The sequence below is a fragment of the Botrytis fragariae genome, assembly GCF_013461495.1.
Source record: "Botrytis fragariae strain BVB16 chromosome Unknown tig00000797, whole genome shotgun sequence".
Classification (NCBI taxonomy): Eukaryota; Fungi; Ascomycota; class Leotiomycetes; order Helotiales; family Sclerotiniaceae; genus Botrytis; species Botrytis fragariae.
Genome location: NW_023501013.1, coordinates 624,167 through 650,971, shown reverse-complemented (window position 1 = coordinate 650,971; position 26,805 = coordinate 624,167). Strand labels below are relative to the sequence as shown.

Genomic DNA, 26,805 nt, shown 5'->3' with positions numbered 1-26,805 from the left:
TCTATCTATCTTTCTTTTTTGGATAACATGAACATATATATATTCCTTCCCTGCGCGATATTTTATGACTTGCACATATCAAATACTGAACTTACTAAATGGATGATTTGAATTCGTGAATAGCTAATGCTTTTGTGGAAATCATCATGAGTGATTTAGTCAATTGTTCATCTCATCCTCCACATCTACATTCATTATAACAATCCATCCAGAGAGAACTAATATCCTAAACATTCAAAATCTACCTAGCGCTTCGTCTATCGCTAGCCTATCACCTTATCGATCTTTCATAAGTGGTGGAAATAACCTTAAATTCCATCACATGTAGATCCCTACATTCAATTCAATCCCTGTCTTGCGAGCCTCCTCCGTCATTCCTCATTTGAACCTTGTAATCGCGATGAGGGGTGTGACACAGCAAGGCTTGGAATTGATATTCATGGTGGATGATTCTGGGGTCAGAATGGATAGCACTTAAGGGAAGGGGATTTCATTGTTGAAGCGTAAGTGTAGAAATCTTTTATTTGTGGTTATTGAGAGGATAGGGAGAAATTTTGATGAGGGGAATGAATTTTAATCTGGAGAGGAAGGAAATGGTTTGGGGTCTGAGGAGCAACGCGAGTAGCAAGCCTAGGTGCCTGTGATAGATGTTAAAGTTTGGCTCTTAACATATCACTCTCATTGTTTGTTTCACTCTCCACAATACTACAAACCAAGGTTTTACAGTATCTAATAGTGGTCGTTTATCTTAACTTACGTCTTCGCTGTAAATCACTTCTTCTTCTGGACTGTTTGCAAAATCAACAGACACAAATTAATCATTCTTGAAGACGCTCAAACTCGACTCTAGTACCGCTCATGGCTTTCTCGTAATGCCTTCCACAACTTTCCTGCAATCTATGATCTATGACTAGTCAAACCACCCAAATCGACCGAGCTCACACTCATATTCCTCTTCCTCCTTCGTAACCTGAACCTTCCAACCACAATCATGTATCAATTGTCTCACCTTGTCATCAATTTCCGATATTTCCCATGGACCCCAAATACAAAAGTCGAGGCTGATTTCTCTCAGCGAAGAAGTCCTCTTCAATTGCGCATCTATTCTCTTCAAATCTTCTGCAAAGAGGCTGCTACTACCAGCCTCGTCCAATTTAACTCCCCTAGAACTTCGATCCAGATTACAACTGTTCCACAGCAAGATTCTCACAGTTGTAAGACTAGTACACTTGTCGTGAATGAAGTCCAGAGCTTGAGTCTTCACCGGGTCCGGGTCGGAATCGTTCCTAGTCAATGGAAAATAGATTCCCAGATGCCGAATCAAGCTTGCGTTATAATTTCCCACCTGGGTGAGAAATTTAACAATGCCTTCATTGCACGGCATCAGGCGATCTCCGAATTCTTTATGCAAACGTGATAAGTGAAATCGATTATTGCCATATAGAAGAGGAGTCGCTTCGTGATGGAATTGCTTACTGACTCGCAGTATTTGGGGAGAGAAACAATCGCTATCTTCTCTGATGGCGATTAATTGTGCTGGATCATCTGGGCTTGAAGTAAAAATAACTGATAATGGTTCTGGGGCCACTAGAAGTTCCTCGTATATCTTTAGTCGAATCTCGATAGTAAAGTCGAGAAAGTTGAGTTTCGAGGTTTGCGATTGAGGGAGTGGTGGGGATCTGGGCTCATTCTCGACTTCCATTGTAAGAGTACAATCTTGGGAGATAGAAGGTGGGAAAGATTTGTATCACGATGAAAATCTTTGGAGGAAGTTACTTTGATAGTGAAGCTTGCAGTTATCAGTAATTAAATATTGTGTGGAAGGGGGTTTTTGACATACAGACAACTTTTGCGCGCACGAATCTTTAGAAATTTTGAAGAGGGAGAAAAGATAAGGATATAAAACTAGGTAGTTAGATGGAAAATACGACTGACTTTTTGAGATTTGATGATATACGATGAGTGAGGGGTAAAGATTTAAGATTATATGGAGATGCATAAATGGAAGCACATATTCTTCTTCGCCACCGGGAGGGACCCTTGCACCTGATCAGCTGTCAAAATTTCTCGTCAGTGGTTCTTGTGTTGGTGACTCGAACGGTGTATACTTATTCCTAAGAGTCATGAAGTAAAGGATCGATATAATTCAATCCGCTGATATCTATCTCTTACACATATTCAATCCGATATTGAGCGTACAAAGAGATACCTACATGAGTACCTACTAGTCGAAGAGTGCTTATATAATCAGAGCCTATACGATCGATGTTAGTCTGAAATTCAAACTACAAGAATAAGTTTCGCTCATTCAATACATAGACTTAATACTTGATTATAATCACATTGTCAACTCTCTTTAGATAAGCATACTCAAAACACAACATTCTATACTCGAGTAGACTTTCGAAATATGAAATATAAAATCGTGAAGAAGCTACCTAGGTAGGTATACATAGATGGTATCTAGCTAGCGAGACGCTACGCTCCGAGATCTTATCTATATCATGCATAGGTACTACCAGCTTTTTATAAGTTCAACTATCACAAGAATAGTAATAATCATAGAATTATAAACTGGAGTACCTACTCAATATACTTTCAATCCTCAAGTTGGCTTTGATGTATATATCAGAGTGAGATTAAGAATGATATCGATATCTAGATACAATATCATAACGAACGGACAGATTTTAAGGGGGAGCTTTATATCCATTGACTGTCTAATTACTTACTATATTTGATATTCATTTCATCACGAATACCCTTCCTTCCTTAGATACACAATAACAAAGCAATAAAATCACAAAGAAACAAAGCAACATCGAAACCCAAACATAAGTACAAAAACCATCAACACAATAAAATCCTCACAAATTGCTCGCAAACTTCTCATGTCAATAAACACAGAGATCTATATAGTATACACTATATCTAGGCTTCTAGAGAAGAAGACCCTATCACACGTCACATATCACATATTCTACTATTACTTGTCACTATCACCTTCATGATTTTTCAGGTCACGATCTCAACAAGAATCACATTAATTAATTAATTGATTGTATTTTTTATTTTTATTATAATTTTATTATAAGGAGATTTGATATGAGGAAACTTGACACAAGGAGATTGAATGTAAGGAAATTGAATGTAAAGAGATTCGAAGTAAGGAAATTCAAGTGCGGATAAAATAGACAGACAAGAAATAAGAAACCTACCTCCCACCTACCTACTCTCTAAACCGTCCCAAACCCCCCTCATCACCCCTGTCCCAACTATTATCCGGTGCCGGCGCCGCTCCAGTTGTATTTTTCTCTTTCTCTTCCTCTTCCTCTTCCTCTTCCTCTTCCTCCTCATTCTTCTTCTTCTCCTTCTCCGCAGCCTCAGCTCTCGCCTTCAAAATCAGCGCAATACCAAATTCCATCCTCCTCTTCTTCTCCGCTTCTACACGTGCCATTTCCTCCTCCAGCTCCCTATCCTCCTGATCCTCCATTTCCTTCCTCGCTCTCAGATCCGCCAAGAATATATCCCTAAACCCCCTTCTCTCCTCAACCCTCGGATCTCTCGGCACCATCGGCGCATTCGGGTCCGTCTCCGGACCAAAAACCACCGCTCCAGGACTAATATCCTCCTCGGCCTGGGCCTGTGTTCTCGGACCCGCAGCAAACGGATTCTGTACACCCTCAGGTTCGTAGAGATACTGACGATCACCTATGCTCCACGCCTCCAGCGTTTCCAGCGCAGTCAGCGCAACATCCTCATTGGAATTCGCCGCTTGACGTTCCAGTTTCACAATCTCCCCTTCGGCGATTTGTCCGCGCCACCAGCGATCCTCGGCCGCTTCGAATCCCTCGACATTATGTGCGCGCGCGGGAAAAAGTCCATGGAGTTTCTTCCCACGAGTGTGATGTTCGAGAAGGAAATTGTACCCCAAGAGACGCTTTTTGATAGTGGGCGAGACTTCGTAGAGTTGGTGGCCGCGCAGCATGTGTGCGAGGCCTGCGGAGCGGGTCCGGAGACCGTGGTCCCAGGTCCAGGGCTCACCGAGGGTGCTGGTGAGGGCGTCTTCGAGACCGGCGGCGAAGTATTCGTTCATGAAGGGGCTGGGGCCCGGGTACGGGTTGCGCTTGGGATCCATGCCGGCGCCTGAGGGCGCGTGTTCGAGCCAGGGGGTGGAGGGTGCGCGAAAGGCGCGGTGGAAGGGTCGTCCGAGGAAGTTGGATGTGTTGGGGGCGAGGGCTTCGATTTCGGCACGAGTGGTGCCTTGAAGAAGATGCGAGTGTTGGTTCTTATTGCGTTTGGTGAATTTTATAGGGCCGGGGAGAGTACGGAGAGGGGGATGACGAACCGGTCTTAGATACCCGATCCCGGGTCTGAGATTACGGATGCTTTCTTCCCGACGTTCTTGCTCTTCGGCGCGTCTCTTTTCTTCTTCGAAGATTTTCGTCTCTTCGCTTACCTCTTCTCCCTCTACACCTCTCCATCCCTGTGGCTCCCATACTTCTTCTTCCTGCGCCCCCAAGTCCTCAAAATCGGGTGTTGAGCCTGCGCTTCTTTCGCTCGTGGCTCTCTCGCTTCCGATATCCATGCTACTCTTTTTTCTATTTTTTTCTGTCTTCTCCTCAACTGCTCTCTTTCTCTCCTCTGACTTCTTCTCCGCCTCTTCCTTCTCTCTCTTCCGTTCTTCCTCCCAATATTTCGCCATAACCGCGCGAGCCTTGACGGCTTCGCGTTCATAGTGAGATAGAGTGAGGGAAACTGATTCGGTGCTAGAATCAGTAGTTGAAGAGGAAGAATCAGAAGGAACTTGGAACCCGGTGCGTGGGGTGGGAGTAGGTTTAGGTTCCGAGGTATTTGTATCTGGCTCCGCAACATCTGGTTTCTCGGAAGAAATATCAGAAGCGGCGGGATGTACCTCGATAGCTACTCCAGCGTCTGGACGCATAGGAAAAGAATCGGAAGAATCGGATTTTTCGCTAGATGGTTTCGCCGATGAGGGTTGAGGTTGGGGGTGGGGGTGACTTACCTTTGTTGAAGGGGAAGAAGAAGGATCGGAAAATCCGACATCGATGCCGAATTGTGATAGATCAACCGGTGTTGTTACCTCACCTTCCGGTTTCTTCTCGCCAGGATTCTCATCCGGTTTCGCAGGAGTAATAGGATTAGGACTAAAAGGATCGAAACGACCGGATTTCGAACCCGAAGATGTTTTTGATGAAGGTGAAGACTTGTCATCTTCTCCATTATCATTATCATTATCATCATGATCCTCATCAACAAGTATAACAACATACTCGCTCGGAGCCTGCGTATACCAATGATTATAAACTCCATTTTCCAACCACCTACCTTTTCTTTGCTCATAGTACAGAGCCGGACCCTCTAGTTTCAAAACTCGAAGTAAATCAACCAAGCGGCACCACTCCTCTCCAAAAACAGGTCTATACATAACCCCACCGGGTTCATATCTGCCGCTCCCCGCAATCCTCTGATTCCTCTCCCCTCTCTCCCACTTCTCCTCCTTAGCTCTCGAAAGCAACTCCCCAAACCCCCAAGGTTCAGGACTCCTCGAGTACTCGACCAACCTCACCAAAACCTTCACCCAATTCCCCACCACCTCCGCATCCAACGACGCCTCGTGTCCCCGAAACTCAACCGTATCCGGTAAACACTTCTCGTGCGGTCGCGTCTCCGTCCCCATCCGATCAAAATTCCACGCCATTTTATGTCCCACAAACGAATACGCACCTGCGGCCCCCTCACTCGCTACACACGTGCGAAAAGCATCTCTGCTTTCGCACGCTAGCAGCGTCGCGATGGTTTCGAGTACGCGCGGGGATCTTCCATGATCCTGCTGGTATTTCCACTGGAAATACGTGTTTCCGCGGAAAGAAACACAATAATCGTTACGGGAATCGATGCGATGTTCAGGATGAATGGAATCGAATTGCGGTTCGAAGGCTTGGATCATAGCGGCCAGACGACGAAGATGCGGGAGAGTAAATCCCTGAGTTCCGTAGCCGACGTGGACGTGGAGACCGCATGATTCGTTGACGGTGACGAGGTAATTTCTGCGCATGATTTTACAGAAATCGGCGACGTCTCGGAGCGCATCTTCGCAGTAGTAGTATGCGGGAGTGCGGATTTCGATGGGGTAATAGGTGTAAGCTTGCCAATCGGCGTAGGCTTTTTTGTTGCGACGGCGAGGGGGTTTGGGAGGCTGGATGGAGCCGTCTCTAGTGACTTCCCACATGGCGAAATTGGAATTGGCCTTTTCGGGTTCGGTGGGGAGACCAATGGAGGCGAGACTGCGTTTGATGTGTGCGTAGATGGACCATTCGTTGGCCCAGTCTTCTTTTCCGACGGGGATTTGGAAGTAGGCTGGGGCGTTATCTTCCGGGGTGGGGGGGAAGTAGACGGTTCGCGGATCGGAGGGGTTGGGGTTTTCGATGGAGGGTTGAGCGAGAACCGCGATGAGGAATTCGAATTCGATTCCGAAGGAGGGGGTATCTGGTGAGACCGGAGTCTTCTTGGGGACGTGTACGATATTCATCTTTGCTTTGTTTATATATCTCTATATATGTGTTTGTTTTGTAGTGATCAACCTATTGATCGTGTATATCTATGTGTAATGTGAGTCGATGAAACTCGAATTTGAACTTACTAGTACGAATTATAAAATGTAGAATAGCCAACTACTTGTAATTTTAGCTATAGTGTTTAGATATTTAGTTCAATTGATAGAAGGATATGATAGAATGACTGTTGTGAAGTTTTCTTGGATTTTTGAGTGAAGGATGGGGACGGTAAGAGTTTAAGTACTCGAATGAAGATGATGAAGACAATAGGTTTGTGAGGAGAGGATAAAGAGACGAATGAAGGTTGAAAGAGAGAGGAAATAAGATGAAAGATGGAGATATTCATTGTTGATAGACAAAGGTACTATAGGAAGAAGAGATCCATCACTCACTGGAGGGAAGATGGATAGCTTTCCATTGTCAATGGACAAAGACATTAACACAAAGAATCAATCCTGTCCATCGATTCCCTTCAAAGAACAAGAAACCCGGGAAGAAAACTCTCACGGCAATCACTATCTCTCATCCCTCATACCTCACCCCAAGTATCAAAAATAAAACTACTCCAACAAGCCCTTATCATTCCTCACAAACAACTCCCTCATCTTCCCTTCTCATCTTCCCTTCCCTTAATCCACGTCCCTCCCTCCTTCCCTTCCAAGTCCACCTAATTCCTAGCCCTATCGCTCAAAATAAAACTCACAACTCACAACTCACAACTCCACAACTCCCCTCTCCAACAACCAACCCCAAACCCACCCCCAAACCCACCCCCACCTCTCTCAAATATCAATTCATCCCTCCATATCCGCCATTTACCCGCTATCAACCACCATCAACCACCATCAACCACCATTCCCCCTTCACAGCCCTAGAATAGCATATCCACCCCTCCTCCTCTTCATACCCCAACACCCTACCACTCCAACTCCCCCCCTCCAACACCACAACACAATACACCCACATCACCAAATCCCAATATCACAATACCAGACTCCCCACGAAAGAAGCATCAGAACCCTCTCAAAACATAGTAGATCCAATTCACTCCCTACCTGCAGAGTCATAGATACACATACATCACATCTTCAATTGTAGCGGTGATTGGACACCCCATTAACCTTCCTTCCTCCCCCTTCACGCCCGTGAGAACTTGCGGAATACAACAACTCTTAGAGGAAGACAGTGGAGTCGATGAGAACAAAGAGATCAATAGAAAGCATATCTCGAGATTCCACCGAGATTTTGCTGAACACTTGTTTGCCGTCATCATCACAATCCCAGGCTTGATCCCTCGTAGAGTGAACAAAACACAATCTCACTCAAGTCAAAAGGTAATCAAAAGTTTCTGACACGCACATTCGCATTATTATATATACTATGCTATGCTACGCCAGTATATGAATGTGGTATGTATTGAAGTCGAGCTCAATCAGCTACCATCCTCCAATCTCATCTCAATCATTAATCATCCCCCTTGACCGTTATTAAAATATCTGCTATGATAAAACTAGCAGCTCAGCCACTTCTTACATGCCTTCAAAGACATTTAATGGATATAGATCGATGTAGAAACGTGAAAACCACGAGCCATAAACACCAATGCTAATCAGAAAAAGAAAAAAAACCACAAAAACACGCGCTAAAAACATAAACAATGAGGTGGAAGCGTAAAAATTATACACATAATCATCATCGGATGATTCAAAAAAAAATCTCATGCTCTTTGTAGAGATACAAAGATCATTGTAATTATTCCCAAATCCATCGTCCGAACTTCCTGTTTAAAGCATCAAACCAAAGACAGCAGCAACACCTGCCGCGAAGATGCCGGTACCATATTCACGACCAATGTTCAAAGCTGAAGCGGCAGCAGAAGAGGTAGCAGCGGCAGAAGCGCTGGTAGCGGATGCAGCGGAAGTACCAGTGGCGGTTGCGGAGGCGGTCGAACTTGCGGAGGTGGTGGCAGGAGCGGTGTAGTTATCTGGATCCAATTGACCGCAGTCCTTTGCTTCGGTCTCCTTGCAAAGCTTTTGAGCGGCGGCATCGTTCTCACCTGCGGCAATGCAGTTTGCGTAAACGGTTTCGCAGATATAGGTTGGCAAGGTTTGTTTGTAGTATTCAAGACCTGGAGTGGATCCGTTTGAAGAACATGTGCAGGTGTAGTTCAAGGAATCCTGAAAAGAATATGAGGTCAGCATGTGTACGCTGTCCAACTGGATATCGAGCAAGAACTCTAGTGAGAACGGATTTTACTTACAGTGTCACAGGAATTGGCGTCGACTGCACCACTGCACAGAGTACCGCAAGTGTTGATCTCGGCGGTGCACCATTGGGCTGTGATTTGTTATCAGTACACATGTATCATGAATGTCACAGATTCAAAAGAGAACGTACATCTTGTGGGGGCGTCGATAGTGCTTGGATCAATGGTATCGTTGGACGATTGAGCTGCAACCAGAGCAACAATGCTAAGACCGACGATTGACTTGATGAACATCATGGTGGAAGGTGGTGGGATGTTGTTGAGAGTGAACAAGGTTGATTATTAAGTATTCCTGGAAAGGATGAAGGTCGAGAGATGGAAGAGAAGTTGTTCGGAGATCTTTGGATTTGACGATTGAGAGAGAATATGGATTGTTGAGATTTATTAGAAAAGATGGAGGAGGAGGAAGGGAACAGGAACGGGAATTGGCGATGGAATTTATTATTTATTTATTAAACAATTAGAGAAGGTGGTTGGGGTGCAGTATTAGATTTTATCGTGAAAATGTATTGGCACTGGTGGTAGATAAAAAGAGGTGAACGTGAACAAATGGTAATAAATAGTAATAAATAGTAATAAATACTAATAAATACTAGCATGAGGCAAGTCCCAATGGCAAAATTCAAAGGTGAAAAGCGACTAAAGAGGTTACCATCGGAGAATACTAGGGATGAGAGAGGTGGAAAGCGGGAAAGCCATGATCGCATTGGGTTAGACCATGGATCCAGCAGCAGCGTGAAGACGAATCAATGAATTCTAACAGGGGAGCTAACGGAGATAAGGTTAGCTCGTCAATCTATCTGGATTTCCTCCACGTCAATCCTTGCTCATGTATTGCATTAGTTTGAGTGGTTTGAGTGTTTTGAGTGTTTTTGGTGGTGACTTTGATAACTTGGATGTCTTTTGGTACCTGGCGCACCAGATGTCCTGCCAAGCTTATCATATCTACTAGCTACGGTCACACGTTCTTCAACTTTGATCCAATCAACCAATGAGAGATGAAACTCGCATTGTTGTCATTGTCGTCGCTGGCGTTTTGTTGTCGATATTACTGGTACGACTGGTATACACTTTCTTGACTTGTTAGTCTCTCTGCTCGTGTTTTCTTTAAGCTTACTCTCGTCGTCGTCGTCGTCGTCGTCCTCACTATTACTAATAATTATATCTTCTTTTTCGGTACCGACTGATGCAACGACTGTACCGACCTACCAAAGTAATAGATAAAGTACACAATCATATGTAATACTCCCCCTCATTTCATTCCTTTTTTTTCCATCAAGGGGGTTCATTCTCGGGACTAACTTAAATAAGTATTGCCTTCGGAGCAAAATGGGAAAATGGAGTCTTGAGATCCGTGACCTGGTCAAAAATAAAATTACTTTGCAACTTTTTCTTCCCTTTCTTCCCGGTCTTCCCTGTCTTCCCTTTCTTCCCTTTCTCCCTTCACTTCATCCACCCTTCTCTATCCTTCCCTCCCCTTCCTCCTTTCTTATCGCTTTTTTATCACTCAAAATTCCCATCACAAACCAAATCGTTCCTGATTTGAGACGCTAAAAAGCTTGTTATGTTCATTCGACAAGGATTCAATTGATTACTGGTATTGGTTAAAGTGGACTGGTTTGAGCATGAACAACGTAAGTCGATCCAGTTTCTACCTAATAAGTCATTTTCCTTTCCATTCTTATCGGATATGATTAATCGTCGGCCCTAAAAAGCGTTTTGTCTTATTCCTTCCTCTATCGAAGTCGTTGGTGTTTGATGTTTGATGAATGTGAAATAGTAAGTGAGTAAGTAATCAGTCTGATGACGCTCCGCTGGGCCACTGCCGTGGAGGCTTCTTCGCTTCGCTCTGCTCTGATGATCGGATCTGATAGAATCTGCGTTCAGCATCTCCTCAGCATCTACTCAGCATCCATCGTAATTGGTTCAAGAGTGATACCTTGACTACATTTTCACTGAAGCAACCGGGAAGCTGCTCACGGCAATTGTGGCGACTCGGAGCTAATATAGATCTGGTTAGATTGAAAATATCCACTTCTTCGCGACAGTTACACCTTTTCCTCTGTTTACATCCGAGATCTCTTCAAGGTACAACACAAGACTCAAGTAAGTGCAAAGTCACAGTCACAAAGGGTACAAATAAATGCACAAAGGGATGCAATATCTTCAAATACGACCCGTCCTTATTTTATTATCAAGGAATGTGAATTCTTTACATATATCTACAGTATGCACAGCATCATACACATGATATAATTCATTGTCCTCTGCTGTCTTCTCTCCATTTGAAGCCACCCTAGTACCCATTGTTACATTATGAATCTTCGCTTCTTTGAACTCCTTCCCTTTGAAGCTCCTACTGCTCCACTCAACCTTCACTTCTTCACAAAGATCATGCTTTCCTTCATTTCTAGCCAATACCCGTTGCTCCTTTTCCTTACACTGTCAACCTAACGCTCACCAAATCTACACCGATCGTCAAACAATCTGCATAACAATATCATTCATCTCAAACCATCCAAGCTAACCTAAGAAACCCTCTTTCAAGTTCACGGACTACGATTTTCTTTTTCTTCGAATCAAGAAGCTCGTCCCAATTGACTAATGAGCTAGCTCAACGGACTATTTCCGTTTAGCTGGATACCATCTTAGTTTCGTCGGGCTCTTCCTCAAGACTTATAGTCACAGACTCACCACTGACCACTTTACTGTGTCTCTATGACAGAAAAATTATGGTAACGACTAAAAATTAGCGACACTTGGGGGGTTTTTTTTCGGGACCGGTAGCTCCGGATGTTCGGCGTAATCTTCGTTCATTCGTCAACGGTGAGTCAAAAATGTTGAACTCCTCGATAGAGACGAACGAGTGCCAAGACCCACATGTGATCTACGAACACATGATTAGGAGGTTTTCGAAATTGAAATTGCATTTGGCGATGAGGAAAGCTCTTGGGCATCATTTCAATTTTGAAAGTGTTTTGGAATTGGAGACTTTGTTCTTCTCATTCATCTTGACTTTCCTTCAATTATACCTCGGGCTCGTGTGGACCTGAGTACGAGATATTAATTTGAGTGAACTCAATTTCTAGCGAGGCCTCTTTCTTAGACAAGTTCAAGTATCAAGGGGGAGTCTCCTGAATTTTTACAAATTATCCCATCGACCGACTTAGGGTCATGTATGAATGAGAGCACCAAATTGAGAAGTTTCGCCTGAAATGACTCAAGCACAGATCAAGGTCCCCTTATTGTCCGAAAAGTTAACAGCCAAGGGTAATCAATTATGAAGTCCCCTGAGCCATTGGTTAAAATAAGTTTATATACTCAGATCGCTTTGCTTCCACTCCTATTCGTCGCTTTCTCCTATCAAGTCATATTTTCGGTACACCTCCTGTATTCGCAGTCTCTTTTCACAAAGTTACTCCCATACCCTTCAAATTACACACCACACCCTCTTGACGCCTCTCCCAACAATTTCCAGCAAGATGTCATTCAGAGATGTCTATTCGAAGATTTCTGAATCAAATTTGTCTTCGGCTAAATCATCTTATTTGACCTGATGAATACATTCGGCTTTGTGGTATTGTTCCCAACTTTGTTATTCACTGCTACACTAATTTTGGTTTCAATATCACTTGCAAGATTTGTCAAAGTCTATTCTATCTTGCTGTCCGGAGATAGCGGTCGTATGAGTGGGCGTGGGGGGTGAACAGCAGAGAAACCCGGAGACGTAGAGGAAAGGGAAATTTTTAGAAGAGGGATTTGGGACTGCACGATGAATTCATTGCTGGGAGGGATGCGCGATCGTTGGTTTGCTTTCACTCAAATCGACATCTGAAGAAAGCTTGATTGAGACCGATGATGTGTAGTTCACCTCCTTGGTGTGATTGTTGCGAACGAGTGTTTCACTCTGCATCTCAACGTCTATTGCTTTTGTGCCCCAATTGTATTGTCTTATCTTTTGTTGTCAATCATGGGACGATCGTCCTTGATTTGTCGAGAGTTGTTGAGATTGTCAATTGTGATATTCATTGAGTTTATCATGATTCAATCCTTTAAAACCGTCATTTCAATATCCGCCTCGCAATCCGAACCACAACTCCTTTTGTCCGCCGCGATATAATTATCTTCCATTGGCGCGAAACAGTCGCTAGATTCAGATATTATGTTATTGGTCACATTTGGAACCTCCATTCCGAGAGACCTTCATTGTGAAGTCATCGTATTCTTCGTGGGCAATGAAGTCTACCATCTCGATATCAGGTGAGGCCAATGTTGTGATTGTTTCGTGATCCATGATTTTCCTCAAAGATGAAGAATTGGGCTCCTCTCTCAACGTGCGACAGAAACCCACTTCTTTCCTTTTCGTCATTATACGACGATGAGAAAATCATCAAACCGATATCTTTTCGGTAATCCTGCACATCATTTATCTTTTTTTGTTAATCGCAAATTCTCTATTTAATAGGAAGATAATGTGATGATTTTCGTCAGGACATGGAAATACTGGTCGGATAAGAATTGCGACCAATTCAATGAAAAGAAGTCTACCACGTGTGCCACGACTCACAAGTTTATGCATCATTGAGCCGCTATCTAGCACTAGGTGAGATTCCCCACACGCTAACATTCTTTCCCCAGATTGGCACAATTGAAACATGTTTATATCAACACATGCCGCGTGTGTACTAACCCTTTTGTTCTTAATATATGAAAGATCATGTTGCCTAGGGGATTATGGACAAGGGTTGAGGAGGAGAAGAAGGAAAGGTAAGGTGAAAGAGACAGACCAAGAGCAAAGCTCTGATCCTAGTTGAAGTGCCAAACTCTAAGTAGGTTTTAGCACTAACTAAAATCACTTACAAGTTACCCACTTCGAATAATTTGACATTTTGACAGTTGCCCAATGACGATACTGCGGAGAAAACTTGCCATTACTTTCATATCGCAGCGCATGCTATCTAGAGTATGATGAGCAGGAGGAGGTGGAAGAAAAGAGACGAAAATAGGAAAGAGAGAGAAAGGTTTTGGTTAAAGAGGGCGTGATGCTTTTCATTAACTATTTGGGGGAAAATAATTCCCCCTAGGTTGATGAAATTTCGAAGTATGTTCACATCTATGTTGCCTCTCCTCTGATCAAATCAACATATTTGACAGCTTTTCAATAGCTTATACGATTTGACAGTCTTCTCTTCTGATTGATTGAATGGTGTCGCTTCTGACAGGGGGGTTTATAACCCGTGATTTTCAAACGATCAAACGCTCAAACGCTCAAACGCAAATCGGAAGCCGACTTCCGTCTTCAATACCAACCGCCAATGAAGATGCAAGAATTTAAGCTTAATGCATCAATCCATGTTCATCATAGTTTTGCACCGATAACACACAGACTGACTTTACGATTTCTTTGGTACTCGTATTGAAACTCTACTTCATAATTAGACAACAGTATTTCTTACTCTCATGAGCTTCTTCATACAATTATTTCGGTGCTAATATAGTTAGTCACTAGTTCAATTGATAGAATTTTGATATCATCAACGAGTATCGCTATGAAGATGATATAATACTTCTCTCTTCGACTATCTTATCTTCACATTTAAACAGAAAACATGATTCGGACCTCCGATCTCATCATTGAACGGACCCCGCCATTACCACAAACGAACAATAATGAGATGGTGAAAGATGGGAAAGAAATGGATTATTCTCAAGAATCCACTTCAATCAATTACACCATTGAAGTAGAAAAGAACCAGAGATTTTCTATGATAAAGGAGAATAAGATTATACAGTTTTGTTGGAGTGTGGTTACTTATACGCCGAAGAGATGTCGATATGATGTAGATAACCCGCCAAAATTCAGTTTGTGGATGAATTTGCTATTTGCTTTTGTAAGTCTACTTCTTGATTTCTCTATGAGAGTTTATGATCTTGTAATTTTGCTAATACATATTTCATAGGCTGGTACTTTCACGGTGGCAAATCTTTATTATAGTCACCCTATTCTCAATATCCTAGCGGCAGAATTCAATGTCACCAATGAACGTGCATCAATCATTCCTACTGTAATGCAAGCAGGCTATGCGTCTGGACTGTTGCTTTTATGTCCTCTGGGAGATATCTTCAAGAGACGTGCATTCGTATTAGTATTGGTATTTTTTACTGCGACTATGGTACGTTTACTTGGAAAGACTTTTATAAATAATCTTCATGATGAGGAGTTCTCAATGTGCTCTTTTACTGAGTGAGGCTAACCATCATAGTGGCTTGGTTTATGCCTCACAAACTCGTTTTCAGTGTTTGTTGGAATATCTTTCATCACAGCACTTACCACGGTTACTCCACAACTTATGCTTCCTTTAGTGGGGGATTTAGCACCGCCAAATCGTAGAGCAACTTGTTTGGCTATTGTTTCTTCTGGTCTACTACTTGGTTTGCTGATTGCTCGTTTGCTTTCGGGTATTCTGACACAATATACTACTTGGCGAACAATCTACGTAGGATCCTCCCCCCATATCGCTTATTATATTCACTGACAATTTTTCAGTGGTTTTCCTTCGGTGTCCAATATCTCATCTTCATCCTTCTCTACCTATTTATGCCGGATTACCCAAGCACCAACCCCGGATCTTTCAACTATTTCTCCCATCTACTCAGTATCCTCCGCTTGCTCTTCAAACACCCCCTCCTAGTCCAAGCATCTCTAATCGGCTTCTGCACCTCCACAATCTTCACCTCCTACTGGACAACCCTCACATTCCTCCTCTCCTCCCCTCCCTACTCCTTCTCCCCAGTCCCCATCGGTCTCTTCGCTCTCATCGGCATCGCGACTTTCATCCTCGGCCCCATCTACTCCCGTCTCATCATCGATAAGTTCATCCCCCTCTTCAGCGTCATCCTCGGTCTCCTTTACTGTCTCATCGGCGTCGTCATCGGTACCTATACTGGGGAATTCACCCTCGCGGGTCCGATTCTCCAAGCCGTTTTCATGGATCTTGGGATCCAGACAGCGCAGATTGCAAATCGTAGCGCCATTTATGGGATTGATACGAAGGCCAGGAATAGAGTTAATACGGCGTATATGGTGTTGGTTTTTTTGGGGCAGTTGACGGGGACGGCGGTGGGGAATCGGTTGTATGCGAGGGGAGGCTGGGTGGTGAGTGGGAGTGCGGGGGTAGGGTTTGTGGGGGCGGGGTTGGGTTTTTGTTTTTTGAGGGGGCCGTGGGAAAAGGGGTGGGTGGGATGGGGAGGAGGGTGGGGGGTTAGGAGGAGGAATTTGGGGATGGGGGGAGAGAAGAAGCGAGGGGGAGGAGAGGGGGAGGAAAGGATGGGAATGCTGATGGGGGGGTTTTGGAGATGGGGATTGGCGAAAGGAATGGAGAAGTTGAAGTTGTACCTTCTCGTGTTGGTTCTATACGGGAATCGAAGGTTGAGAGTCTGGGAGATGAGGCGAAATCGGATAGAAGCCCAGGGTCTTCATCGCGAGTATCTTGAGTATCAAGATACTCGAAGTCGCGAAACTGGATTATATATATTTTTCATTTCGATACGATATTAGATTCGAGAGAAAAGCATAAGCCAGAGGATAGGAAGAGGGATGAGGAGAGACAAAGCAGAGTATACAAGTCTGCGATGTTGAGGAGATTTATATATGATGTATTATGATATCAATATATACATAGTCGAATAATACTATAATTCCCACAGTCGATGCGAAGAACAAGTTTGTGAGTTTCGAAAGAAAAATGGATTAGTGGAGGGGATGGAGAAGTACATAGATTGAATTAATCATGTGAAAGCAAACAAGATAGGACAAAATGAAATAAAAGAGAAGAGAAGAAGATGTAATCAAAGATGTAAAACGTATAAAATAGAATACCATCTAAACACTCAACCCTATCAATTTCTTTCTTGTATAGCATTGAATAAGTGAGAAAGATTTTTGATATCACTTGTGCCTTTTTCGATTTGGGGATGGATATTCTGACCGGGGAATGGGAAATGGGAAACTTCATGATTGGTGATGAGAGCTGGGGTGGGAGATAAGATTTATATGGGTTTACATATATCCGTGATCAGATGTGGATGGTGATTTTGATGCCTTTTGCTACATATTTAAGGGGGGAGGGGAAAATGTTGATGCGGGTTGGGGAATTGGATAAAGTGAAGTTTGAAATCGAGATTTTCTACATTTGATACGTTCCTGTGCCGAAGTACTTTGAGGCTCTCGATTTGCGCCCAGACCTCATACTGTCAAATCTTCCAAGGTCGTTCGATTGAATATCGGTATGAAGGACACTTCACCCCATCTTCATCCCATCTTCATCAATCTTCCACCAGCGATCAGTTTTGATAGACTGCTTATCGTTGGTTCAACGGGATGGACTGGTGCAAGTCGATGCTTGTCGAAAAGTCCGCCCACTCTTGGGGATTATCGACACTGGAAAGCTTACACACACCTCACAACTCACCCTGTGGTTCTGACAAGATACCTGTTAATCTAGCTCGATTTGATATCCATCCACGAATGATGGTCATCCACAGTTGAGATCGGTCGAGCCGATTGATTTAAGCCGATACCTATAGTCAGTACCGAATCTCGTTGGTTGAAATGTTGTCAGCATGAATACTAGAATTTGTGCCTCGTAACTCTCGTCAGCCATAAACCAGTGAATGTCTTTGAAATTGAGTAACATCTACAAATGTCAGAACCTTTCCAACAAGTGTTGGTGTTATTCTTACATATATTAGAAGCCCACGTCTGAGGCTGAGTACAATGTGAGCAATTTTCCCCGCACTGGAATTAGTGAGATTCTTCTATTGAGATTCTTGTTTCTTCGTCTCGTCTTCCATTTCTTATTTAATCTGTCCCCGAATCCACAAGTAAACAGTGGTTTGCTTACACGCAACTATCTACTGTATCTTATTCTTCATTTTTGAACCCTATTTATATCGAAATAATCATTTGGCCCAACCAACATGGCAAGAACTTTCGAAGGAGCAGAACCTACCACCTCCAGTACGAAGGAACTTTTGCCCAATCTTGTCGATGCAATCGCTGCAACGGAACCTGAAGCTATCTTCGCCGAATATCCTGTGAATCTCGTCAGTTATGAATCTGGCTATCAAAAGTTTTCATATGGGTCGTTGGCAAATGCCGTTAATGGTATAGCATGGTGGCTTCAAGAAAAACTTGGACCTGGGGAAGACTTTCCTACCTTGGCTTACATTGGTCCCAATGATATTGTCGTTAACGCTTTCTTATTGGGAGCTGTCAAGACTGGATACAAGGTGCGTAGTCTGATGACTCCGAGACCATGTTTTGAACAAGCAATTGATATCTGCCACTTATCTAGGCCCTTCTTATATCACCAAGAAACAGTATACGTGCGCAGGAAAATCTGCTCAATTTCACCAAATGCAAAACTCTGGTCACAACAAGCCCCCAATCAACCCAGCTACAACCCATGATAGCTGCCCTATCTTCAATGGGTATTCAAATACTCGAATTACCTAACATTCTAAACCTGATCGGAAAACCTCACGAAAATTTCCCATTCAAGAAAACTTTCGAAGCCGCTAAAGATGAGCCTTTCATGGTTCTACACACTTCTGGGACCACTGAGCTACCGAAGCCCATCGTGTGGACTCATGATTATATTGCTACGGGCACAGCGCGGATTGAAGCTCCTACCGGCTATGTTAATCAAATGGACTTATATGCTGGGTAAGATAGCGCGCTGACTTTTTGATTCTGTGGTTTTAAGCTAACTTCGGCTCAGAGTCCGTATCTTTAATACATTTCCAAGTTTCCATGTAAGTTATGTTGGATTCCGTAGCCATGGATTAATACTGATTAGAATAGGCAGCCGGTGTCTTCTTCGGTTTAATCAACGGAATCTCCAGACGGAGTATTTCAATATATCCAATAGCTGGTCTTCCTTCAGCTAGTCTTTTGATTGACGGCCTCAAGCATAATAATGCTGATATCGCGGTTCTCGTCCCACCCTACGTTGTTGACCTTGCCCAAAGTACGGAAAGTCTAGATTTCGTTGCCAAAAATCTAAACCGTATCTTTTATCTTGGAGGTGCTATTCCACCGGCCGCTGGAGATGTCATCTCTTCTAAAATTGAACTTATCGGCCACGTGGGAGCCACAGAGACGGGGCTTTACCCTTCCCTGAAGCCAGTCAACACACGATCCAACTTTTGGGGTCACCACCAATTTGATACCTGCGCAAATATATCCTTTGAGCATCAGGCTGATGACCTTTATGAAGCTGTCTGGAATAGAAACCTTGAGCCGGAAAAATTACAACCTATCTTCAAAACATTTCCAACGCTCCAACAGTGGAGATCCAAAGATCTCTACTCGCCACATCCTACGGAACCAGATCTCTGGCTTTATCGCGGTCGAGGAGATGACATTATCGTTTTCCTCACCGGAGAAAAAACGAATCCCATTTCCATGGAACATCGACTCAATCAACACCCAGAGATTCGTCAAGCAATGATTATTGGTACATTGAGATTTCAAGCTGCTCTCTTAATCGAACTTGTCGATCAAAGGCCAATGACTGCGACAGAAAGAGCAGAGATTATTGAACGTATTTGGCCTGCTATAGAAGATGCTAATTTGACATGTCCGGCACACGCCAGAGTTGCAAAATCTCATATTCTTTTCACGGAGCCAGGGCATCCAATCCTAATGTCCGCGAAAGGAACTATACAACGAAGTCCCACATTACGAGAATATGCTTCTGAGATAGAGAAGTTATATGTTGATGCTGACAGGATGTCTGCATACATTGCGGGTGAGAATGACGAAAATGAGGAGCATGTCGATATCCACGATATCGAGGCAGTACATAAACTCTTACGTCAGACTGTTCTCAAAGTCTCTAAATGGGATGAGGTCAAAGTACGAAATGAAGATAATCTTTTCGTTCAAGGAATGGATTCTCTGCAGGCATTGCAACTCATACGAAATTTAAGAAAAGCTCTAAATAAGCCCGATCTCGCCATCTCTATCTTATACACCAATCCTTCGATTGTCCAATTGCTCCAATCGATTATGGCTATGTCTAAGGACGATTCGAACACAAATACAGTAAATGCATCGAATCGTCGTCATAAGATTGAGGAAACCCTCCAACAATACGTTCAACTTGTTGACAGAATCTCTAGTGAGCATGAGTTTGGAAAAAAGTTATCCCCGGTCAATGAACATGTAGTTGTCTTGACAGGCTCAACTGGTTCTCTTGGATCATGTATCCTAAGGACATTGATGCAAGATAAATCTGTATCGCATATTTACTGTTTAAATCGAGCCTCCTCTGCCCATTCCCGTCATCTGGAAAATAATAAAAAGAACAACGAATCCACGGATTTCCCAAACTCAAAAGTCACATTTCTCAAGATAGATCTCTCTAAAGCTGACTTGGATCTCGACGACGAAACATACAAACGAATTCAAAATTCTGCAACAGATGTCATTCACAGTGCATGGCCAGTAAACTTCAATCTCTCTCTCGAAACATTCAAGCCACAACTCGATGGAATAATCAATCTTCTGTCTTTCGTCTCCACGATTCCACATCGTGTCTCTCTTCTATTCATATCATCCATCAGTTCAATTCTGGGTCTCGAATCAACACCCATACCCGAGGCAATTATTGACGATGTATCGGCACCTCTTCCAATGGGCTACGCAGAGAGTAAATTCATTTCCGAACGTATTTTCGACCATGCTGCTAGGAAGTTGCCCGTCGATGTAAAGATTGCTCGTGTAGGTCAGATTGCAGGTCCTGCTTACACATTTGGTGTATGGAATAAATCTGAGTGGATGCCTAGTCTAGTGGTTACTTCTTACAATATGGGCTTCTTACCAGAAAACCTTGGTAGTGATGAGATGAAATTAGATTGGGTACCAATCGATATCCTCTCATCTTCACTACTGGATATCGCATTTAATCACGAATCTAAAGCCTCCGATTCCGGTGCTAGAGTATTTCATCCGTTGAACCAGGCGCCTACGACGTGGAATAATCTACTCCCCATCATCTTGGATACCTTGAATTCTTCGAACCCTAAATTCACTGTTACAACAATTCCATACACAGTCTGGCTTCAAAAATTGAAAGACACGACAAGAGAAAATGCATCTAGCACTACGGAGTTGGAAGAGATGTTGGAAAAGTATCCAGCGATTAAATTGCTTGAATTTTTTGAGACGTTGCCAGAGACGAAATGGTCTGATAAAGATGTGGGGAAGTCGATTGAAGCTAGTGTACATTTGAAGGGTTTGAAGGGGATTGAGGGGGCGTGGATGAAAAGATGGGTTGAGGGGTGGATTTAGAGTTCATGTTGAGTGATGGGTGGTGTGGTTTTGGAGTGGGTGATTTGTGGGGAGATGAGATGGGGTGTTTGATGTGATATGCGAGAGAAAAGCACGGCGTATTTAACAAATTTATTAAGCTCATCAAAATTCTTGTCTCAAAGGCTCCCAGAATTTATTTGGAATATCTTGATTTGACGATTACATGACATAAACCACCAATGTAAAGAATTTTTCTCACGATTGATATCATAAATCCCATTATTATTCATGAAAAGCTATTACATTAACCCCGAAGTTCATTTCCAACAACTACCCCTCCTATTTAAACAATGCAACCGACTTTCTACTATAACCTACGGTAGTAGGCCACGCACTATAGTCCGGCGCAAATAAGATCGCATCATTGCAATCACTTCCCAGACTAGTATTATTCAACCACGCCGGTTCCCAATAATGCACTCCTCTACCCAATCCATGAGGTACATTTCTCACAATACTAATCACATCTTCCGTCCACTCAAGCTGACCCGCAACCGTATACGGAATTTCCGGCTCGCTGCTCTCAGGAATAGGATTGTATTGCCCATCACAAATTGCCGGGTAATCCGTCTCAGCCACGTGAACCGGCTTACGATAAGTTTCCGCAACCCAATGCAAAGTCGTGCGCAGATTGGCCAAGGTCGCTGCAGTGCCGTAGAAAGGATAGAAGGAAAATCCAAAAACGTCCCACGCGGAGAGCGGTACGCCATTAGCGGTCAGCGCATCGAACCAGCGCTGTTGAAGCGTCACGTTCCAGCCATCATCGATGTGGATCATGATCTGTGGTTTTGACACGCCGGCCGCAAGCGCATCGTCGACTCCTGCGCGTGCGGATTTCCAGAGCGTGGCGAAGGAGGAAAAATTCTTGTGCAGTGCGCTGGTGGGTTGGATGTCCACGTCTACGTAGCCGACGGGCCATAACATGCCGTGACGGATTTCATTCCCCAAGGCCACGATGTCGAGTTTGATGCCGGCGTTTTTGAAGGATACGAGTGTATCCTTTACATAACCTCTCAGAGTTTTCGCAAGAGGTTTTAATTCTGTGGGCCACGCGGCGGGAGGAGGTTGTTTGTTTGGATCGGCCCAGGAATCGGAAAAGTGGAAATCGAGATAGATTTTGTATCCTTGTTTTTGCATGCGCTTGGCGAGATTGAGATTGTATGCTAGACCGTAGGTGCCATCGACGGGGTCAACCCATTGACGAAGTCGCACGCTGTTCATGCCGCCGTCGCCGAGAATGGCTTCGGCGGGTCGGGTGGCGTTGTGTTTGAGGGTGTCTTTGAAGATGGAACCGCCTTGTTCCAGCATGAGGAGGGAGGATAAATCATGTCCTTTGAAAAAATATGAGGAATCTCTAGAGTTTTTGTGAGTATTTGGTGAGGGGGAATAGAGATTTGCGTTCGTACCTTGAATGGTTTTCTGGTCTTGCCAATGCTAATGGCAAGACAGTAGTTAAAAGACCCCAGAATTTCATGATTTCTCTTGTACGTATTCCACACAATGAAAAAACTCAGATGTTTCTCACAAGAAAACAATCTCACAATCATCGACAGACCCAGCTCAATTTATACAAAATCCCCTCCCCATCCGGATTAAACCCATCTCCCACAAACCACACGATACATACCAACCATGTCCAGCAACCCCACAAACACGGCCCAGCGCCGACACGCTACCAGAATCCACCCCCTGTTCTCCGCGATCCGAAATCTCGGGGAACGGATTTTCCACCATACAGATGGATGCTGTGAAAAAATACGATGTGCTCATTTATCCATTCTCCACGTTCTCCGAAATCTAGATGAAGGTGTGGGGTATATTTAATCTGCGTTTAATCTGCGTGGAGTCTGCACCCCTCAATTGGAATCTAGCGGGCCAATTAGGAGATGGGATGAAATGGGTGGGGATCTCTTTCCGGGGAAGCGAGGGTGCTCCGATGCAGGCGCGGAGGTGTCGGATACTTGGGGTTTGGATTGGAGGTGGTGGTACCGAGTTAGTAGTCATGTGGTGTGTATGGTGAAGAAATAAAATTGACATTGATGTTCGGAGATTTTGGAAAGGAAGTTGGATGCTGATTTGGTGTGGTGGGTGGCGGTCAGAACAAAGTTGGCGAGGCGAGGGGGCCGAGTTTTCGGGATTGTACCTCGTGGTGTGGGTGTGGATGGTCAAATAAGCGTATTTTACCCACTCTTGGTAATCTTCATCATTGATTTCTTATTTCTATTTTATGCTCTTTAGTTGTCGAGCCGAGGTCATTTCTCATCCGGCATGAGTTCATGGATTTAATGTCTCTGTGATTAAATACTTACATCATTGAATACCGTCTATTTGCGAAAATCTATATCGGTGGTGCGGATACTGCTTATGAAGTACCGTTTGGAATTAGGTGGCGAGGTCGCGGCTCCGCTTTCGTAGCCTGCTCTAGACCTCGTACGAATATTTGAAAATGTCGATATATGTTGTTGTTGATGTTAGTGTTGGCTTCTGCTTTGTGATAAGAGAAAGGTTGTTGGACTTCTTGTGGGTTGATTGAGACCTTCTAGAGTTTGGCTTGTTCTGATATATTGTTAGGTATCATTCCATGCTACTCTGGTATACTTCGATTTATGAACGCTAGGCTTCATATTGGGACAAGGCGTTTTCGTCGTGCAAAAACATTAGACATTTTGCGCGTTCCAAAGCAGATTTGTTGCTGTAGCTGGTGGATTTTCTCTGTCTGGAAGAGGTCTTCGTGGAAAAGTAGTCTCGTGTACGAAGATACTATTTTACGCAAATGATTCAAGAAGCTCACATAAGCCGAAGTGAATGTTTCTTTTGGCAGCTCAAGCATGCCAATATTTGGGTCCGTGGTCGAAGTGCTAATCAATCAGATTTTTATAATTTAGGTAGATTTAATCCAAAATTCGCAATAGATTGACAGTTCGAATCTCTCAACTATGGAAACCAGGTCAGACCTGCTTGCAAACGGATGCCTATACCTGTATCAGGTCGGCGCACCTGATTTCGCAATTTTGTTTCATGTGTAAGGAGGGACGCTCTCTCCAATAATTGATGAATCATACAACAACCATCACATCTGAGAATCGTTGGAATTGCAAGGATACCATCGGATTAAACTAGAGAGGGCGGCAACGAGCCAAATTGTTGCCTCATAGTAAACAATCTATTTCAGTTAAAACCCTCAAAGTTATCACAGAATGTCTGAACTTGAAGGAAAATCTGCTCACAGTAGCAAACAAACACCCTCAAGGCCAAGTTGGTCAGCCAAGGATACAGAAACCATCAAAAGTTTGGTGGCTGATCATCCCAAGGCAGATTGGGAGGCACTTCAAAAAATAATCAAGAATGGAGGTTACAATTTCACAGCAAAATATAATTTGATGATTATCCATGACGAAGTGAAGGCTAGATGGGAAAAATATCGCCGATAGGGAAACATTCACTGGTGAACAATGGATGGCCTTGTGTGCAGAACGAGCTTCCAAAGACCCGTCTCGAAGAACCTACGATGCCATTTGTACAAGACATTTTCCAAAACTTGTGAAGAAACCTCTCGAAGTAAAGTATGGAGAATTGACTGCCGAGGATAAAAGAAAGTGGGTGGAGAAATATAAGTCGCAATCTAGTGAAACACAGCCACCGGGGGATATGCTTTGGATTTGAAGGACTCAAAGACTTCCGAATATGTCTATGCCACTTAAATCGAAGGGAAGGTGAAGCAACGAATGAATGATGATCAATGCATAAACACATATTTTCTGCAACATAAGTTCATGGATCTCAACATAGACGCCCTAAGTCGATTCATCAAGAAGATGAAGGATAAAAATAAATCGGCGCCTGGCTCTGTCCCTGCTCCTCCCACCCATAAATCTATTTGGTGGAATCATAAAACCCTCGATTATCTTAAGGAGATTGTGGAAAACAAATCAGACAGCATTTTTTACGGGAACTGGGAAAATATGTCTGACTTTCGCTTTCAAGGCTTAAGGCTAAGTTGTCTTGCTCTCTCGCATAGGTACGATGCTCTACTTTATGGCAAATACAATTTAGCGGTTGAAGTGGAGGTAGATCCCGCAAATCTCAATCCGGCGACACGAAAGAAATTTTTTGTTTGGCCCGATGGGCGGAAAAAAAATTGTGTGGGAATCTCCGAATGAGAATTTTGCCCTAGCATACTACTCTCATCGTACGAGACCAAATTCTGGCAAATGTGCAGGGTCAGTCGAGGATGTGTTTTTGAAAAATCATGGGTCTGCAAATAATTTACATAGCCTAAACAGTCGTATCAGTCAACTTAGAACAAAAGGAGTAGCGCAAAGTGCAGAGATAGACCTAAGAGCTGGACCACTGGGACAATATAAGATAAATTTGGAGGATGAGAACTTCGGCAAATACCTGTGTGACACCTCAAGAGTAATCCGGGCGAAATCACAGACTTAATAAAGAATCATGTACCAGGATCTGCGAATGATCAAGCTCAATTACACGAATTCGGGCTACAATTATGGAAGAAGAACAGACCTGATGATGGAGAATTTCCTTTGAAACACAATAAGAAATCGACTACTAAGAACAGAAAAGATACGACTAAGATACCGAGTAGTAAGAAGTCATCGGATGATAAAACACAATCGTCGAGGAACAAGGCACAAGCATCAAGTAGTAGGACAAAACCATCTAGTAGTCGAGAAACACCACAACGAACCGATAGTCGAGATAATCGAGACTTATATGGAGTCATTCCCCCTCTAGCTACAAAATCATCCCGCCCAAAGCAACCTAGTACAAGACTACCTCAAGAAAGGGGATATCCATCAGGATGGAGCATCATGAACAATCCAGCCCCAGAGCAGCGACGTCGTTCACCATCGGAATCTAGAGAACACCGATTACGAAGAAGTGAATCTCTTGCATTTCGACCAAGCCCTTCATCTAGTGTAGATCATTATCATGAGCCTCCACGTAGCAGAAGAGAACCTGATCAGAGAGACCGACAAGATACCCCTCGTAAGAGCGCTACTAGTAACTCAGCGACGAAACGACCTGCTAGATCGCCTGGAAGAAAAGATGGTAGTAAGCGAACGAGAGATGGAATTGATCCAATAAGGTAAAGAAAGATAGGAATTTCATGGTAGTAATTTTCTCACAGAAGCAAAGATACCCTCGTTTTGTAACCCTAAGATTTCCACGATTTCAAATTGATATATCAAAAAAATAAAAATCATTATCATATAAAGCATGTTGAGCAGCACTTTAGACTGTCCTCCGCTATCGCTATTGCTCACAATTTCAATTACATATAGTGATTAAATTCTACTTCATGAAGGTCACATTTTGAGTTTAAATGTTGGAACAGTCTAGACTGCCCGCTCTGTATATAAGAAATAACGAATTGTATTTTCTGGTTGCTAATCTGGTACTACTTCCTATCCCATACTGACTTTGCTCGCATGATTCAAACACGTTGTACATTGTGTGTCTAAAGGGGACGAAACAAAATCAAGAAGCCAAATAAAATATCAACAATCAATGTCCATCTTCACAACTCCTTCATATATACCACGATAAATAAGAATCCA

The 26,805-nt window shown here is 43.4% G+C and overlaps 9 protein-coding genes across 9 annotated transcripts; 4 read left to right on the top strand and 5 right to left on the bottom strand.

Moving 5' to 3' along the window:
* Positions 1 to 910: 910 nt before the first annotated feature.
* Bfra_010582 (uncharacterized protein) lies at positions 911 to 1,702 on the bottom strand (the record flags this gene model as incomplete). The annotated part of the gene is made up of 1 exon (XM_037340913.1): positions 911 to 1,702. One exon carries the CDS (start codon positions 1,700 to 1,702, stop codon positions 911 to 913), a length of 792 nt encoding a protein of 263 aa, XP_037186556.1.
* A 1,527-nt stretch (positions 1,703 to 3,229) lies between these two features.
* Positions 3,230 to 6,553, bottom strand: Bfra_010581 (uncharacterized protein; the record flags this gene model as incomplete). The annotated part of the gene is made up of 1 exon (XM_037340912.1): positions 3,230 to 6,553. One exon carries the CDS (start codon positions 6,551 to 6,553, stop codon positions 3,230 to 3,232), a length of 3,324 nt encoding a protein of 1,107 aa, XP_037186555.1.
* Positions 6,554 to 8,362: 1,809 nt separating this feature from the next.
* Positions 8,363 to 9,078, bottom strand: Bfra_010580 (putative pci domain-containing protein; the record flags this gene model as incomplete). Its single annotated transcript, XM_037340911.1, has 3 exons — positions 8,363 to 8,755; positions 8,839 to 8,915; positions 8,976 to 9,078. 3 exons carry the CDS (start codon positions 9,076 to 9,078, stop codon positions 8,363 to 8,365), a joined length of 573 nt encoding a protein of 190 aa, XP_037186554.1.
* A 3,544-nt stretch (positions 9,079 to 12,622) lies between these two features.
* Positions 12,623 to 12,975, bottom strand: Bfra_010579 (uncharacterized protein; the record flags this gene model as incomplete). Its single annotated transcript, XM_037340910.1, has 2 exons — positions 12,623 to 12,799; positions 12,904 to 12,975. 2 exons carry the CDS (start codon positions 12,973 to 12,975, stop codon positions 12,623 to 12,625), a joined length of 249 nt encoding a protein of 82 aa, XP_037186553.1.
* Positions 12,976 to 14,453: 1,478 nt separating this feature from the next.
* On the top strand, positions 14,454 to 16,402 carry Bfra_010578 (putative major facilitator superfamily transporter protein; the record flags this gene model as incomplete). The annotated part of the gene is made up of 4 exons (XM_037340909.1): positions 14,454 to 14,735; positions 14,805 to 15,017; positions 15,108 to 15,341; positions 15,392 to 16,402. 4 exons carry the CDS (start codon positions 14,454 to 14,456, stop codon positions 16,400 to 16,402), a joined length of 1,740 nt encoding a protein of 579 aa, XP_037186552.1.
* A 1,421-nt stretch (positions 16,403 to 17,823) lies between these two features.
* Bfra_010577 (putative nrps-like enzyme protein) lies at positions 17,824 to 21,202 on the top strand (the record flags this gene model as incomplete). Its single annotated transcript, XM_037340908.1, has 4 exons — positions 17,824 to 18,135; positions 18,201 to 18,571; positions 18,627 to 18,660; positions 18,710 to 21,202. The coding sequence occupies 4 exons, from the start codon at positions 17,824 to 17,826 to the stop codon at positions 21,200 to 21,202; spliced, it is 3,210 nt and encodes a 1,069-aa protein (XP_037186551.1).
* A 300-nt stretch (positions 21,203 to 21,502) lies between these two features.
* Bfra_010576 (putative glycosyl hydrolase 53 protein) lies at positions 21,503 to 22,697 on the bottom strand (the record flags this gene model as incomplete). Its single annotated transcript, XM_037340907.1, has 2 exons — positions 21,503 to 22,577; positions 22,630 to 22,697. The coding sequence occupies 2 exons, from the start codon at positions 22,695 to 22,697 to the stop codon at positions 21,503 to 21,505; spliced, it is 1,143 nt and encodes a 380-aa protein (XP_037186550.1).
* A 1,723-nt stretch (positions 22,698 to 24,420) lies between these two features.
* Bfra_010575 (uncharacterized protein) lies at positions 24,421 to 24,924 on the top strand (the record flags this gene model as incomplete). The annotated part of the gene is given in 3 exon segments (XM_037340906.1): positions 24,421 to 24,574; positions 24,633 to 24,848; positions 24,860 to 24,924. The coding sequence occupies 3 exon segments, from the start codon at positions 24,421 to 24,423 to the stop codon at positions 24,922 to 24,924; spliced, it is 435 nt and encodes a 144-aa protein (XP_037186549.1).
* Positions 24,925 to 24,996: 72 nt separating this feature from the next.
* Positions 24,997 to 26,337, top strand: Bfra_010574 (uncharacterized protein; the record flags this gene model as incomplete). The annotated part of the gene is made up of 4 exons (XM_037340905.1): positions 24,997 to 25,363; positions 25,398 to 25,443; positions 25,498 to 25,639; positions 25,672 to 26,337. The coding sequence occupies 4 exons, from the start codon at positions 24,997 to 24,999 to the stop codon at positions 26,335 to 26,337; spliced, it is 1,221 nt and encodes a 406-aa protein (XP_037186548.1).
* Positions 26,338 to 26,805: the final 468 nt, after the last annotated feature.